This window comes from Peromyscus leucopus, chromosome 6 (assembly GCF_004664715.2).
Source record: "Peromyscus leucopus breed LL Stock chromosome 6, UCI_PerLeu_2.1, whole genome shotgun sequence".
Taxonomy (NCBI): Eukaryota; Metazoa; Chordata; class Mammalia; order Rodentia; family Cricetidae; genus Peromyscus; species Peromyscus leucopus.
The window spans coordinates 69,699,331-69,715,094 of NC_051068.1; the positions used below are offsets into that span (position 1 = coordinate 69,699,331).

The 15,764-nt window shown below is 51.5% G+C and overlaps 2 protein-coding genes and 1 pseudogene across 6 annotated transcripts in view; 2 read left to right on the forward strand and 1 right to left on the reverse strand.

Annotated features, from left to right (window-relative positions):
* Positions 1 to 3,884: 3,884 nt before the first annotated feature.
* LOC114682371 lies at positions 3,885 to 4,172 on the forward strand (annotated as a pseudogene).
* A 1,319-nt stretch (positions 4,173 to 5,491) lies between these two features.
* Positions 5,492 to 13,835, forward strand: Cers2 (ceramide synthase 2). Of its 2 annotated transcripts, XM_037206896.1 has the most exons (12): positions 5,529 to 5,640; positions 8,654 to 8,958; positions 10,065 to 10,238; positions 10,647 to 10,764; positions 10,947 to 11,065; positions 11,231 to 11,288; positions 11,377 to 11,427; positions 11,592 to 11,684; positions 11,871 to 11,999; positions 12,189 to 12,295; positions 12,382 to 12,535; positions 12,875 to 13,833. In XM_037206896.1, the coding sequence occupies exons 3-12, from the start codon at positions 10,066 to 10,068 to the stop codon at positions 13,013 to 13,015; spliced, it is 1,143 nt and encodes a 380-aa protein (XP_037062791.1). In that variant the 5' UTR covers positions 5,529 to 5,640; positions 8,654 to 8,958; position 10,065; the 3' UTR covers positions 13,016 to 13,833. The 2 variants fall into 2 exon arrangements, with proteins under 2 accessions (XP_028712053.1, XP_037062791.1); XM_028856220.1 differs by lacking the exon at positions 8,654 to 8,958 and having other exon boundaries at positions 5,492 to 5,640; positions 12,875 to 13,835.
* Positions 13,640 to 15,764, reverse strand: part of Setdb1 (SET domain bifurcated histone lysine methyltransferase 1) — a 37,702-nt gene continuing 35,577 nt past the window's right edge. For all 4 annotated transcript variants that reach the window (XM_028856218.2, XM_028856217.2, XM_037206894.1 and 1 more), the window contains 3 exons: positions 14,882 to 15,093; positions 14,557 to 14,645; positions 13,640 to 14,427 (listed from right to left, as the gene is read on the reverse strand). In XM_028856218.2, the coding sequence (XP_028712051.1) occupies positions 14,310 to 14,427; positions 14,557 to 14,645; positions 14,882 to 15,093 (419 nt within the window). In that variant the 3' untranslated portion in view covers positions 13,640 to 14,309. The remainder of the gene's footprint in view (positions 14,428 to 14,556; positions 14,646 to 14,881; positions 15,094 to 15,764) is intronic.

Below are 15,764 nucleotides of genomic sequence, written 5' to 3' on the forward strand. Positions count from 1 at the left end.
ATTTGTACTGTATCAAGCTGATAATAGAAAAAATAAATAAATAAAAATAAAAAAAAAGTGTTTATGTTATAGATTGTTGTGAGAACTACATAAATATATATTGAGATGGAGGTTTAAGTTGGGGCAGAGTCATTGCCTCTCAAGGATGATGCCCAAGTTCTATCCTTGGCAGCCCGCCTCTAAATAATATACACTACTGAAAAAAGTGCTGGTCACAGAGTACCAAGTATGCACGTCAAAATGCTAACATATGGCAACAAGTATTGTTACAATCTTATTTTACACTGGTAACTGTTGCTTCTTCCTGCCAAATCTGATCCTGGCAGGCTTCAACATCTTTCCTGGCATTCCCCAAGAGTGCCACAAGAGGGCATCGGCAACTACTGACTGTATTATTAATAAATCACCCAGGGCCACTTGAAGTCCCTAGCTCCACCTGAGCATATCGATGGGCTCTCATAACCCACTTGTCAGAAGTACAGCACGGGCTGACCTCTGAGGACATGCTGGAGACAGTTGCTTCACAGATGCCGGGGACCACGATGTAGCAGAGGCCCACACGCCCGCCTTCTGACTCTTCAGTATCGATTCTGGCTACATGTAGCAAGCAGCCTATGGTGAAAGCCAGGGGAGGGCACCTGTTTGACCTGCCAAAGCTTCCCAAGGGACTCCTGTGAGAACCCGCAAGTTGAACTCTATATTAACAGAAGTCACACAGAAATCCAGTCACCTGGCCGAAGCACAGCCTTCCTGTGAGTGTGCAAACTGTGTGTGCTGCCCCCACAGTGGTTCGGCTGAAACTTGGGTGGCATTTCACCGCTCTCAGCCTGGTTTTGCCTTGTTGAACCCGAGGACAGACTTGCTCTTTTCAGGGTCACTGATTATTCAACGCCCATGCTCTAAATTAGGATTGTGAACTTGGAGGACACCTCAGAGAGGATTCACTCTGCCCCTTTATTACGGACTTGAGGAGGGTAGGGACTTCCCACACCCGTGGAGTTTGAACCAGAGTCTAGGTATCTCAATGCTTCTAATTTTGTCATCTCCTGAGGAGGAATAGTTGACGTGGTGTCCCTGAGTAGAATACCAATGCTGTCCAGGGTCTCAACTGCTGACTTGGGAGCACTTCTTCAAACTCTCTGGCACCATTTTGCTTTTCTTCTTTCTTCTTCTCTTTTAGCCCCTCCCCATTATCTAATCTATCTATCTATCTATCTATCTATCTATCTATCATCTATCAATCATCTATCTATCTATCTATCTATCTATCTATCTATTTATCTATCATCTATCTATCTACCTATCATCTATCTATCTATCATCTATCTATCTATCAATAATCTATCAATCATCTATCTTATCTTATCTATCTACCTATCTATCTATCTATCTATCTATCTATCTATCTATCTATCTATCATCTATCCATCCATCCATCTATCATCTATCTACCTACCTAGTTTGTGTACACATGTTGGCCTGTGTGTGCCACAGCATGCATGTAGAAACTAGAAGACAACTTGTGAGAGTCATTCTGTCACTCTGTCCTTCCACCATATGGATCTCGGGATTTCCACTCAGATTATGGGGCTTGGCAGCATTTGCCTTTAATCACGAAGCCCGCACACTGGCCCCCCTGTACCGACACTGCTGAACTCCTTACTCAAGGAGGCTTCTGTGGGTTCATATGTGTGTGTTATATATGTTATACACAATACATAAGAATATATATTTATAGTACATATACAATATTATATATATATATATATATAGTACATATATATATATATATATATAGGCAGGGTCTTACTGTGTAGCCCTGGCTGTTCCAGAACTTTCTATGCTATGTAGACCAGGCTGGCTTCAAACTTGCAGAGATCTATCTGCCTCTGCTGGGATTAACAGTGTGTCGCTATGATGGGCAGGCTTCTGTGTTTTATGGGCCAGCTACAGTTAGAAAGATCTCCCTTTTGCTGTGTCTTGTCTTCCCAGGAGCCTGCTCAGATACCTAAACTCTGGCCCCATGGCCAGCCTGTTCACTGCCTTGGGACACCTCAACAGCCTATTCAGAGGAAGTGAGTCACCACAAGAAGGCCACGCTTGGGCATTGTGGGCATGGCAATGCCAGCTTAGGGTGGGGGATGGGTTGGAAAGGCGTGGTGATTCTTATCTACTGGTTCACCCGAGGGAGAGTGTGGGGAACATCATCCCGGTGCTGGCTGAGGCCAAGTTTCTCCTCTTTCCATTTTCTCTTTTGTCTACTTCTTATCTCCATTTCTCAGGCTCTCATTATCCAGCTTTTGCCCACAAAACTCCCCTGTTTCCCCTCCCCCTTTCCTTCTCTCTTTCTGTCTTTTAAACTTGACTTCATTTACCCAGAGGAAGCATTTAAAAAGTCTGGTGGGCTGAGTGTGAGAGTTCACACCTGTAAATCTAGAACACGGGAGGATTGGCTTTGATTCTGAAACCAGGTTGGGGTACACAGGGAGGTACTGCCTCCAAACAAACAAACAAACAAACAGATAAATAAATAAATAAATATCTGGGGGCTGGAGAGATAGCTCAGGAGTTAAGAGCACTTGTTCTTACAGAGGACCTGGGTTCAATTCCCAGCACCCACATGATGGCTCACAACCATCTGTAACACCAGTGGGGGATGGGGGAATATATATTTAACACCCTCTTCTATTCTCCAAGGGTACTGCATGTAAGTGGTTCACAGACATACATGCAGGCGAAACAACATACACACACACACACACACACACACACACACACACACACACATATATATATATATATATTTTCGAGACAGGGTTTCTCTGTATAGCTTTGCGCCTTTCCTGGATCTCGCTCTGTAGACCAGGTTGGCCTTGAACTCACAGAGATCTGCCTGGCTCTGCCTTCCGAGTGCTGGGATTAAAGGCGTGTGCCACCACCTGGCCGATACACATAAAATTTTTTAAAAATTAAAAATAAAAAAAAAAACATGGTGGGGATCATGGGAAAGCAAAGTATTAAAAACAAAACAAAACAAAAAACAACCAACCAAACAAACAAAAAACCCAAGAAAAGAAGTCCTAAACTAAAGACGAGGGACCGTCCATTCACAGGTGGGGGAATGGGATGGAGAGGGTTAGCTGGGGCCCAAACAGCAGACACAAGAACCCTCTTGGAAAAGAGGGTGAGGGCGGTTGCAGAAGAGGAGTGGGAAGAATACTGCAGGGAGGCCGGGCAAAGCGCAGGGCACCGCAGGGGACAGCCAGCTGTTGTGACTATCATCTGTGCTGGGGTCTCCCTGCAGGGAGCAAGCCAACAAACAGGTTGAATGTCATCTACTGCCTCTTTCCACCTACGCCAGAGCCGGAGCCAAACTCCCAGGAGGGCAGTGCGGCCACACCTCTTCCTAAGACACCTGGGGAAGCACGGCGCTTACTGTATGCTCTGGGAAGCCAGGCTCTGCCACAGGCCCTGTGACGGCATGAAAATGCTATTTCGTGGGCCGCAGAGACGGCTCAACAGGACAGAGCCCTTGCTCTTGCAAAGCAGAACATGCAGGTTTGATCCCAGCTCCACATGGCCGCTCACAACCGTCTATAACTCCAGTTCCAGGGAATCTGATGCCCTCGGCGGAGCTCCTTGGGTACCTGGCATGCACGGTACACATACATACATAATGCAGGAGAACACTCATACAATACAATAAATAAATAAATACTGTTTTGCCGGGCGGCGGTGGCGCACGCCTTTAATCTCAGCACTCGGGAGGCAGAGGCAGGCGGATCTCTGTGAGTTCGAGGCCAGCCTGGTCTACAGCGCGAGATCCAGGACAGGCACGAAAACTACACAGAGAAACCCTGTTTCAAAAAACCAAAACCGGGGACAAGAGTCCCGGACCGACGCCATGCTGCTTTCGGCCGTCTCTTTTGCCAAGAGCAAGTCAAAGACCATTCTGGTGGGGCTGGTGAGCCAAGCTGGGACAGGTTTCTCCTTCAACCTCAAGAGAAGCCGACTCTGAGAAAAGCTGACTCTTCTGCATTATGATCCAATCGTGAACGAAAGAGTTCTCTTCGTGGAACAGAAAAAAATACGCTCCCTCTAAGCAATGGACTGAGAGTGAATTTGATTCATAAACGGGAAGACGGAGGTGAGGCCCTGGCTCAGAGACCTGCAGTGTGTACTGACCAAGAGGAACCGCACAGCATGGCCGCTGGTGAGGTGAAGGCCGCTGTGAAGGAACAGTGCCGTGAAAGAGTTCTTCACAGAGACCACATAGTTCTCTCTCTGTAGTTTTTATAGGCATTAATAAAAAAAGTCGAAATAAAAAAAAAAAAAAACAACCCAAAACCAAAACCAACCAACCAACCAACCAAAAAAAAAAAAAAAAAAAAACTATTTCACGAAGGTGAAAAATGATCCTCCTGCTTCTGTCATGCAAATACTGAGACCTTGCTGGGGAGCGAGCCACCAAACCGGGTCAGGTAGTTTTGTTGTTTTGGTTTTTCGGGACAGGGTTTCTCTGTGTAGCTCTGGCTGTCCTGGAACTCACTCTGTAGACCAGGCTGACCTCGAACTCGCGGACATCCTCCTGCCTCTGCCTGGCGTGGCCAGGCCAGGTAGTTTTTTTTTTTTTTTTTTTTTTTTTTTCGAGACAGGTTTTCTGTGTAGCTTTGCGCTTTCTGGATACTTGTAGCCAGGCTGCTCGAACTCACAAGATCCGCTGGCTCGCTCCGAGGCTGGATAGTGGCGGCGCCACCGCCGCTCAGGCAGTAGTTTAAATATAAATAAATATATATAATTACAGGTCTTCCTGTAAATAGGCCCTCAAGTACAGCTTACTCAAGTTCTGTCCACAGTGGGAGTCAAGGCCGCTCTCTTCTTGAAGCGTGGGTTTCATGGGGCTACTTAAGGGATAACACATTCTAAAACTGATCCCGGCTAAGCATGGTGTGTAGACGGGAGACCCACGCACATTTCACTAAGGGTTGAGAGTAACTCCGTTCTGGCTCGAAGAGCAGGGCTGGGCTACTGTGGATCTCACGGTGGGAGCCTCGGCGTCTGTGCAGGGCTTTCACCGGGTGTACCCGGCTGGGCTCACGGCTGGGCCCTTTCTCCGCCGCCCATTGCGGCCGGACGCGGGGATTGTGGCAACCGACCCCGGGGAGGGACTGAGGGCTGCCCGCCGGGCTGAGGTCGCCGACCGCACCAGGGCCGCGCGCGGGGTGGGGCAGAGGCAGGCCGCTCGGAACCGCGTCCTCAAGGCACCCGGGGGGCTCCTGATCGAGTCCCGGTGGGCCGCCTCGGCGCCCCCCCAGAGACCCGGGCGGCGGGCAGGGCGCGAGCCACCCGCCCCGTCGGGGCTCCTCGGCTCCACCAGCGCAGCGCGGGGTTCCGGGGCCCCGGCCCCGCCCGGCCGCAGCCCACGCCCAGCTCGGCTCCGCGCGCGGGGGCCCTCCCTCGGCGGCTGGGCTCGGCCTGGGCTCGCCGGGGCTCGGCGGGCAGAGGAGGAAGGAGGGAGGGAGCCGCGGGCGGCGGAAGGGGGAGGAGAGGACCCGGCCCAGCCAGTGCGCACGGGCCGGGCGCTCGGACAGGAGACGGAGCAGCGGCGCCCGGGCCGGCCAGCTCTGCACCGGCCGCCGAGTGAGTCCGTGCGCGGAGGCCGTGGGGGCCGCGGGGGCCGCGGGCGGCGGCGGGCGCGGGGGCTCAGGGCGCAGCTCGAAGGCGGCGGGGACTCCACCGGTTCATGGCGGCCGGCCTGCTGGAGGGCGGGCCGAGCCCTGCGGGAGCGGGCGCGCCGGGCCGGGCTAGGGCCTCGGCGGGGAGAAGGCCTGCGGGGCAACAGGTAGGGCCGGAGTCCGGCGCTCGCCCGGGACCCGAGCCACAGACGCCCCTTTGTTGGGAGTAGGGCAGTCGCGGACCTCGGGGGCGAGAACCCCCTGGTGGGCCGCGTGCGTCCTGGGGCCTGAGTGCCGAGGCCAAGGAGGAGCGGTGGCGGCCCCTGCTGCTGCCGCTGCTGCTGCCGCGGCCGCCGCCGCCTCTGCCGCTGCCGCTGGGCCCCTTTTGCCCATCCCGGGAGAGAGGTAGAGCGTCCATGTGCCGAACGGGAAACAGGAAGGAGTACACTCTCTGTGTGTGCCCTGGCCCCAGAGGGCTAAGATTCCTGTACCGTTATGGGGTGTGCGTGGCCAGCTCTGGGAGCAGCTGGTGAAACTAGCTTTACTGGCGAGTAGTAACTTGCTAATTACAGACTCAGAGGCCCTGGAGCTAGTTTGCAACCTGTAGGTGCGTGACATTCCTCTTTGGCCTGAGGTTGGGAGTTCCTGTGCCTAAGACGCGCTCCTGGCATCCAGACCAGACCTCAGCTATCTGAGTTGCCAGCCTCGGCAGTCAGGGAGTTCTAAGCATCCGGAGGTCTGGAGGTCTGGAATGAGCCGGTGTTCTTAGAGAACTGAATTAGGGAAGGCCTCCTGCAGGCAGTTACTTGGGTTTGTGTTCGAGCTGGGGTAGAAAGTCACTTCCCATCCCAGAGTCGAGGAGAGTAACTTCAATGTAAAGTTTGTTGATTGCACTTATGAAGGGACCCTTAAGGATAAGGATTTGTCTGCAGCACTGTTCTTTAGGTCCTGTTCCTGGCCATACAGTGCTTATTTTCTAAGGTGCATGCATGTGTGTGTGTGTGTGTGTGTGTGTGTGTGTGTGTGTGTGTGGTAATCGATCCTTGTCTCCAATTGCTGCCCCATACCCCTTTCTCCAAACTGGCGCCTCCGGCCAAATTTTGCTCTGGGAAGAGGAGCCCTTCCTTTCCCACCACGGACCATAGGCAAGACTGACCTTTACTGTTCCCTTCAGCATCACCCCACCCACACTCAGCTGCTACTTAAACCTGCTGGCTTCTCCCTGTTTCTGGGGCCCCACACTCTTACACTGTTTTTTTTTTGGGGGGGGGGAGTTTGTGAAACATCTCAGACAAGCTGTAGGCCACCTGAAGCCTGGGACCACATTATTACTGCCTCTCACCCTCATCTTTCCCAGAATCTGACCCATGTTTTTGGGCTGGTGTTGTAGCCTGAAGCAGTGGCACACTTTTGACCTCACCATTGCTCTTCACCTTCTAGAAGAAGTTAAGTTCATGACCTGCTACTGTTACCCGAAAAGAAACTTTTCAATAAGAAAGACTACTCAGGCCTCCTTTGTCTTTTTATGGTTGCTCAGACTCGAGAGTCCATGGGACCTCTCTCTTCTCTTGTCCCATTGAGTCTGAGATGTCTTTTTTCTTACTCTTACACCCTCCCTTCCCTCTGGGCCTGCAAGCTCCCATTGGTGCCCCTCTCCCACTCACCCACCCTTTTTCACTTGCTTGGGAGGGTCTTTGGGTCGGAGATCAGAGTTGGAGCAAAGGTTGGAGCCAGGTAGAACCCCGCTCAAGTTGCGAGTAATATAATGCTTGTGAAATCCCTGCTGTACTGGCCCCTCTCCAGCGTGTGTCCCAAAGTGGTGTCTGTCCCTGAGGCAGGTGTGTGTGAGGGAGAGACGGATAGGTGAACACACACACCTTATCTCTTCCTGCAGCACTGGCATAATTTTTGTGAGTGGAAAAGTTACAGGTGTAATCAAGACTCCCTCTGTCCTTAGGGACGAGGGGGCTGAATGTTGCCTTTTCTCATCCTGATGTCTTGTTGATGGGGTGCTTGTCTTGGTGTGCTGGTGCCAAGTAGTCACCAGGGGTGTCGCAGGGAGCAGACTGGTTCTGGGGAGATGTGTAAGAGAAGCTGACTGGAGACCCCGGTCCCTCCCCTCCTGTATAAAGACCTGACCCTGCCGAATCTGGGCCAGCTCCTCTGCTGTGGGAGTTCCGAAGAGCAGGGAGGGCTGTGGTCATAGCACGCTTGAAGCCCAGTGGGCAGGCCCCCATTGGTCCTCCCAACCCAGTCAGACATCACTCCACGTCCGGGGTGGAGGAGTCCCGGTGTGGCTGTGTCGGGGCTGAGGTAGGTATGTAGTTCTGGTACCTTCCCTCGGTTCCCTCAGCCGTACTGGGATACCCACTTGTCCTCACCCCCCCCCCCAGCCTCTTACCTTCTTTGTAGGGATAAGAAAGGCACTAGACATTCCTATGCTGCTGGAGTCCGGGAGAGAGGCTCCACCCACCCTCCAGGCCCTTAGCTAGCCCTCTAAATCCTTAACCCTCAAGAGGCTCTAACAAGAAAACACCCTACTGAATGGGATGGGATGGCCCAAGGCTAGGGTTGTCTGCACGATTGAATTTAGGTCTCATTGGAGGAAAAGTTAGGCCCTCAGAAAAAACTCAGAAGACAAAGTCAGGTATTGGTCCACACCTCCCAGCTGGTTAAACCAAAAGTTGGGAAGGAAGAGGTGGAGATGTCCAGACCGCCCCTCAGTCTGGTTTTCTGCCCTCTTCCTTCCCAATTCAGTTTTTACTTTTCTCTAGGAAGAATGTGTGCTTGTGTGGGCAGTTACATTTAATTTTGTTCACTTTGAGAGGCTCCATCTCTTTTTAACAAATTCAATATTTATTCAGGCTGAGGTGGAGGGGGAAGGGACAGTGTCCTCCAGGTCGAGGCCTGGAATGTGTGATGGGCATGGAGCTGGAAATCCTTTATCGCCTGTGCTGACCTCTGATTTCATCCACAAGAGCTGTGACCAGGAGTGAGGACAAGAGGGTAAAGTCCTGGAGCTGGAATACTGACTGACCCGTGACAGGCGGAGAGGGATTTCGCAAGTGCTTCTGTGGAGGGTGGAGGCGGAGCTGCTGAAAGCCAAGCAGCCGAAGGAACAGCCCAGCTCAGTCGTGGGCTGAGGTGTCCGCCTCCTCAGCAACTCCAGTTGGATTTCAGTGGCTGGTGTCTCTCTCTGCTCACACTGGCTCTCCAGCTCCTGCTCTCTACTCTGTACCTGGGAGGAGACCACCTTCCTCCTGTCCCAGAGTCCAGTCCGTAGGTCAGTCTGAATGCTGCTGCCTCTGCTCCCTTTCCTAGGAGAATGAGAGGTGGGGAGCCTGGAGGGTTTCCTTGGCTCCTCTACTCTGCAAGATTCCCGCCATTGTGCTGATCAGTGATTCTTCAGGGACATCTCGTTGCTTCTCAACCCTGAGCAGCTGCCAAAGACTGTCCCCTGCCTCATCTGGGTCCAGGTGGTCAGTGGCATACTGTTCTTCTTCATCTTTCTGTGAGGGAAAGAGCAGCTGAAGGCAGCAGCTCTTTCCTGGCTTGAAGATGTTGACTGGTTTTTGTTTTTTCAAGACAGGGTTTTTCTGTATAGTCCTGGCTGTCCTGGAGCTCGCTCTGTAGACCAGGCTGGCCTCGAACTCAGAAATCCACCTGACTCTGCCTCCCAAGTGCTGGGATTAAAGGTGTGTGCCACCGCCGTCCAGCTGCAGACAGGTTTTTATGTTCTGGAGGAGCCTTTGTAAGAAATAGGTTAATGTCATGGAGAGACTGAGTGACTTAGCATGGAGGGTCAGTCTTGTGTGTGTCTGATGCTCACTGGTCTTTGGGGATGGTACTTCCTTTTCACTGTTTTGTTTTTTTCCTGTGGATCTGCTGGCCAGTTAAGGGTCTTACTATGTAGCCCTGGCTGTCCTGGACTCACTGTGTGGATCCTCCTGAGTCTGTGATTAAAGGTGTGCACCACCACGCTCAACCTGGATGACTTCCCTGATGTTGACTACTGCTTCTCTAACTAGGTCTTACTTGTTCTCCAGGTTGAGAGCCAAAAGATAAGACTGATAAGATATGAGTGGAGTTTTTTGTTTTTTTGTTTTTTGTTTTCTTTATTGCAGGGGATCAGGCCTGTGTGGTGTCAGCATCACCTAAGGTTGCAACAAACTGTAAATGCTGGAACTTGAAAGACACTGATTTCCTGTTACAGATAAGGAAACCAAGGCAGTGAAGGAAGCCAATTGGTTCCAAGGCCATATAGCCAGAACCAGAGTCCGAGGCTTGAGTCACGGTGCCGTCCTTTTGACAACCAAAAGAGTGTGCATTCGTTTTCTTCCCTGCAGAGCTCTCTCACTTGGTCCTCTCACTTGTCCCTTCCTCACTTAGGATGCTCCAGACCTTGTATGACCACTTCTGGTGGGACCGACTATGGCTGCCTGTGAACTTAACCTGGGCTGATCTAGAAGACAAAGATGGACGTGTCTATGCCAAAGCCTCAGACCTCTACATCACACTTCCCCTGGCCTTGGTCTTTCTCATCATTCGATACTTCTTTGAGCTGTGAGCATGCCCTCCTCATTCCTTCCAGTTGCCAGCCAACCTAGCAGACTTCGTGTTGGTCTCTTGAAATTTAGTTCTGGACACTGGTGTTCTGGCCACCCAGGTCCCTACGGACTGCTCCCCCTCCCCCAGGGCACCATTGTCTTCCTGAGGACTCTGCACCCCCAGCCCTTTCCTTCAATGGTTGTTTGTTCTTACCCCATGCCCGCCTCCATGCCTGGTCAATAGTGAACATAGGCAGCTTTGTCAGCGTGGGCAGCCCAGGAGGCTAGAGGAAAGGGGGTTGCCAGGAAACTTGGGAAACTGAGGTCTAGAAATAAGATGCCTGAACTTATGGTACCTTCTAAACGGGGGTTCGGAGTGCTTCAAGGGAGCCAGACACCTCTCTCTCGCCTGTCCCTTCCCCAGTTATGTGGCTACACCCCTGGCTGCCCTCCTGAACGTTAAAGAGAAAACCCGACTACGGGCACCTCCCAATGTCACCTTAGAGCATTTCTACCTGACCAGCGGCAAGCAGCCCAAGCAGGTATGAGCTGCAGGTGACCCTGGGAGTTGCTGCGTTTGGGTGGGCCAGAGTTTGAATGCTAACCCTGGAAGGTGAAGACTGGGCAGGGTGGGGGCCTGACTTAGGTTATTCCCGGGAGAGGTGGGCAGAGTTGGGACACTGCCGATCTGAAGGCTGGATGTTAATGGCCTCACTGTGCTTAGGTGGAGGTAGAGCTTTTGTCCAGGCAGAGTGGGCTGTCTGGCCGCCAGATAGAACGCTGGTTCCGCCGCCGCCGCAACCAGGACAGGCCCAGCCTTCTCAAGAAGTTCCGAGAAGCCAGGTGGGGGAAGTTGGGGCAAGTGGAGCTGGGTGGCCCAGTTGTTGTCTCTTGCTGGGAGGAGAGGGCCGTGGTGTGCAGGATAGGTGAGGGGACCTTGAGAGGGGGTCTGGGGGCAGTGGGAAGCTGCTGATCCTCCCGCCTCGCCAGCTCTGCTTCCTCTTGCAGTTGGAGATTCACGTTTTACCTAATTGCCTTTGTGGCTGGCATGGCTGTCATTGTGGATGTGAGTACTGGGAAGTGGGAGGAGCATCCTTTGTCAAGATGGGCTGAGGCCACAGGGTTTGAGTGTTTCCTTTAATCTCTCTTTGCAGAAACCCTGGTTCTATGACTTGCGGAAAGTTTGGGAGGGATATCCCATACAGGTATGAGAGGAGTGGTCTACAGCACGTAACACCCCATTATTAAGAGTTCCTTGAAATCCATGGCACAGCACAGAGTATCTCGAGGGGCTAGAAGGGATGAGTTTGGAGGTGAGCCCCTTAGAGCCCATTCCTCTGGAATCCCTCACCCCTCTCTCCTCTGGCAGAGCATCGTCCCTTCTCAGTATTGGTATTACATTATTGAACTCTCCTTCTACTGGTCCCTACTCTTCAGCATTGCCTCCGACGTCAAGCGAAAGGTGGGTGAAGAGGCTGTGTGTGCAGTGAGGTCCAAGGCCCAAATGAGGCCCTGGGATGGGGAACCTTTCCTGTCATCTCTCGGGATCTCTGGACAGAGCCGCTGGGATATGGGGAACAGGAGTTTGGGGTATGTGGGGGAACAGTGAGCAGGGAAGAGTCCCTTGAAGCCTGGATCTTTTCTGCAGGATTTTAAGGAACAAATCATCCACCATGTGGCCACCATCATTCTCCTCAGCTTCTCCTGGTTTGCCAATTACGTCCGAGCAGGGACCCTCATCATGGCTCTGCATGACTCCTCTGACTACCTGCTGGAGGTCAGGCTTCCTCACTGCAGAGCCCCAGAGCAGGCTCATTTGTGCCTCTCGTCTTCTAGGGGGTTGAAGAGGGTACTGACATTCCTGGGACCCAGGTGGGAGGGCACAGCCAGTGCTGCTGGCCACACACACATAATAATGTTCACGAGAGTCAGGAGCCCATGGTGATAGAGGGAACTCTCTATGCAGTCTGCCAAGATGTTCAACTACGCGGGGTGGAAGAACACCTGCAATAACATCTTCATTGTCTTCGCCCTGGTTTTCATCATCACCAGACTCGTTATCATGCCCTTCTGGTGAGTAGGCAGCGGCTCTTCTTGCTTTTCCACACTCACCTCCATCTTCGCCCATGCCCGTGTTTACCGTCTCCCTCGAATCTCAGGATCCTGCACTGCACGCTGGTCTACCCGCTGGAGCTGTACCCCGCCTTCTTCGGCTACTACTTCTTCAATGTCATGATGGCGGTGCTACAGATGCTGCACATCTTCTGGGCCTACTTCATTCTGCGCATGGCCCACAAGTTCATAACTGGAAAGGTGAGGAAGGCTCTGCTTCCCTTTTGTGGGTCTCACTACTCTCTCTTTTTTTCTCTCGAGACAGGGTTTCTCCGTGTAGCCCTGGCTGTCCTGGAACTCACGATGTAGACCAGGCTGGCCTGGAACTCAGAGATCCACCTACTTCCACCTCCCTAAGTGCTGGGATTGAAAGTGTGCACCACCACCATCTGGCTGGCCTTACCACTTTCAACCCCAGGACTCCCCCGACTCCTTGCCAGTTACTCTTTTGAAACCGTGTGAGGTTCTGGGGGTAGCAGGCAACTTAGCGGCAGCTCTCGGGAACTGGGAGATCCATAACCCTTCCTATCCTTTCCACAGCTGGTAGAAGATGAACGCAGTGACCGAGAAGAAACTGAGAGCTCCGAGGGGGAGGAGGCTGCAGCTGGGGCAGGAGCAAAGAGCCGGCTCCTGGCTAATGGCCATCCCATCCTCAATAATAATCATCCTAAGAAGGACTGAACCATTGTCCTAGCTGCCTCCCACATGAATACATGAAGCCAGGAAACTAGCCAACCTTCCCTTAGGGACACCGACCGAGCTCTGGGAGAAGGGATCTAAGGAAAGGAGTCTACACTGACTCTCCCTTACTTGTCCTGTCGCCCGGTCACCTCGAACCCAGACTCTAACCAGCCTCTCTTCAGGTGGGGGAAGGTTGGTTATATCCTCTGCTAGAGAGGGATGCTCTTACTTCCCTCTCTCTCTTCCAAGCTACCCTCTCTCTTGCTTTTGAAACCTTTCTCAGCTCTGAGGGCTGGAGTCTCGCTCACATTCCTTGTTCTTGAGAGTCTGGAGCTAGCTCTGCCTCTGACTCCCTGACGCCGAGCAGGGTTGTGCCTTACTGTCCCATCTCTGGGCCTCTTTCTGCCAAAGCTGGACCAAGGTCCCACCTTTCTAAGCTCCCTAGCTCATGCCTGACATGAAAGCTGAGCTCTTTTAACTTTTTCTCCTCCTTAAGAACAATTAACTAAGTGAAGGAAGGTATACAAGCCCCGCACCCTACCCCAGGGACCATGGTTCCAGGACCTCACTGCCTCCTTTCTCGGCCTCTTCCCCTCCCTTCAGCTAAGACAAGCTGGCGTGGAGTAGGAGGCAACTAGTTCTGTTATTTATTGAACATTTGGGGTTTCAGTTATAAAGCCAGAACTACAGCTAGGACCTGGCATGTCGGCGAGGGACCATTTCAGACCAAAATGTACTGTTAATGGTTGTTTTTTTTTTTTTTTTAATTAAAGTATATTAAAGATTAAATAAAACATGACAGTGTGTCAGACTATTAAGAACTGAGAAAGGGGATTCCTTGTGGTTATGTAACATTTGTTTTGCTAAAAATTACACAGGGCAAGTGAAATAGAGGTGTAAGACTACCGACAGCTGCCCACTGGGGAAATGACCTCTCCCCGGGAGATCGAGACCGGGACTGAGCAGAGAAAACAAATCACAATCTCTATTCTATCGTCTTGTTAAAAGACTTTCAAGAAACCATACAGACCAGGGATGGCAGACACACGGCCCATGTGAGTCATGAACACATGAACAAATACATTTGAAAGATCCTCAGGCTGAGGCTAGAGTGGTCATGTCTACCCACCCTAGTGTCTGCTAGCACCACACTGGAAGAGTCCTGATCCAGAATCCCCACTTCTATCTATGAGGAACTGGAGAGTAGCTAGACCAGAGACTTGGGTCCGAGTTCAGCGTCAGGAAGACGGTTCTGGGAAGGACGGTTCAGGGACTCAGTGAGAAGAGGCTCTCCTTAGAGAAGACGCCCTCGACATTCGATGGCCCCGCAGCAGCACAGCAGCTCCTTGCCTTCCACACTGCCCACTTCGTAGTTGTAGTCCCAAGTAAGTTCTGTTCCAGCCCGGATCCTCCTGAGGAGGGAAAGGATGGGGGGTAATAAAGGCAGGAGGTAGGAACACAGGCGCGTGAAGCCTGGCCACAAATGAAGGTGCCCCCTAGCATTCCCATGGGTTTTACCCCTTCCTCCTTATCCCTCTTACTTGCTGGCAAAGAAGGCCACCCAAGGGAAGCGAAGATCGTGAGTATCCACAAAGACATTCTGGACAAACAGGTTAGGGCTGCAACTGTGCTGTAAGTATAAAGAGGACAGTCATTTATCTAGCTGCATGAGAATCCCAAGAAAATGGTAATCTGATCCCCACTCCCACCACACATCATAGCAGTGATGTTTTGAAAGAAAGCTACCTTATTCTTATTTAATCAACTTATAAGCAAAGGTGGGTTTACACAGTATCTTTGAAGATTTAGGAATTTGAGGGTAATGGCATATATAACCCTGCACTCAGAAGTGGTTGAGAGTCTCACATTGAGGTAGCGGCCAAGGTTGCCTTCAAGCTTGGCATCAATGATGTAGCAAGACTCTTCACCATCATAGAACTGACGTGTGTTCTTACGAACTGGTGCGCTCTCCCCCTTGTCCACGGAAGCCATATTGGTTGATTTAATAGCAATCCCATGGGTTGATTTAAGAGCAAAGCCTCGGGTTGATTTTACCGCCACCTGGCGCTTCGTTGGACCTGGAAAGGGAAAAAGCAAACCTGGGGTCAGAGCTATCCCAACTCATATACGACATTCTACCACCCTGGTTTACTTGTCTGTTCTGACCCGTGACCCTCCTGTCCCCTTACTCTCCTAAGTGTGGAAACACCATGCCATGTTTCCTCCATTTTTTTTTTTTAAATTTTGTTTTGTTTTTAGACAGGGTTTCTCTGTGTAGATTTGCGCCTTTCCTGGATCTTGCTCTGTAGACCAGGCTGGCCTCGAACTCACAAAGATCCGCCTGACTCTGCCTTCTGAGTGCTGGGATTAAAGGCGTGCGCCACTACTGCCTGGCCTTTTTTCTCGATTTTTATTCCACTCATTACAGTTCAGGGATAGATAGCAATAAGCTAGCCAGACCTCAGGCTAAGACCCTAGTTACTAGCCAGGTGTGGGTGGTTCACGCCTTTAATCCCAGCACTCGGGAGGCAGAGGAAGGTGAATCTCTGAGTCTACAGAACAAATTCTGGAATAGCCATCGTAGTTACATAGATAAACCCTGTCTTCAAAACAAAACAAAACCTAAACCACACTGTTTCAGATGAGGTTTCACGTAACTCAGGATGGCTTCAAACCCATGAGGATTACAGGTAAGAGCCACCATGCTAAACTTTTTAGTCATACTTTATTCGACTAAAATAAAATATTT

Coding starts and splice junctions, on each gene's coding strand:
- Cers2 (XM_028856220.1), top strand. CDS start 10,066: ATGCTCCAGACCTTGTATGACCACTTCTGGTGGGACCGACTATGGCTG. Junction 11,066..11,230: donor AAGAAGTTCCGAGAAGCCAG/GTGGGGGAAGTT, acceptor TTCCTCTTGCAG/TTGGAGATTCACGTTTTACC. Junction 12,000..12,188: donor CCTCTGACTACCTGCTGGAG/GTCAGGCTTCCT, acceptor CTCTCTATGCAG/TCTGCCAAGATGTTCAACTA.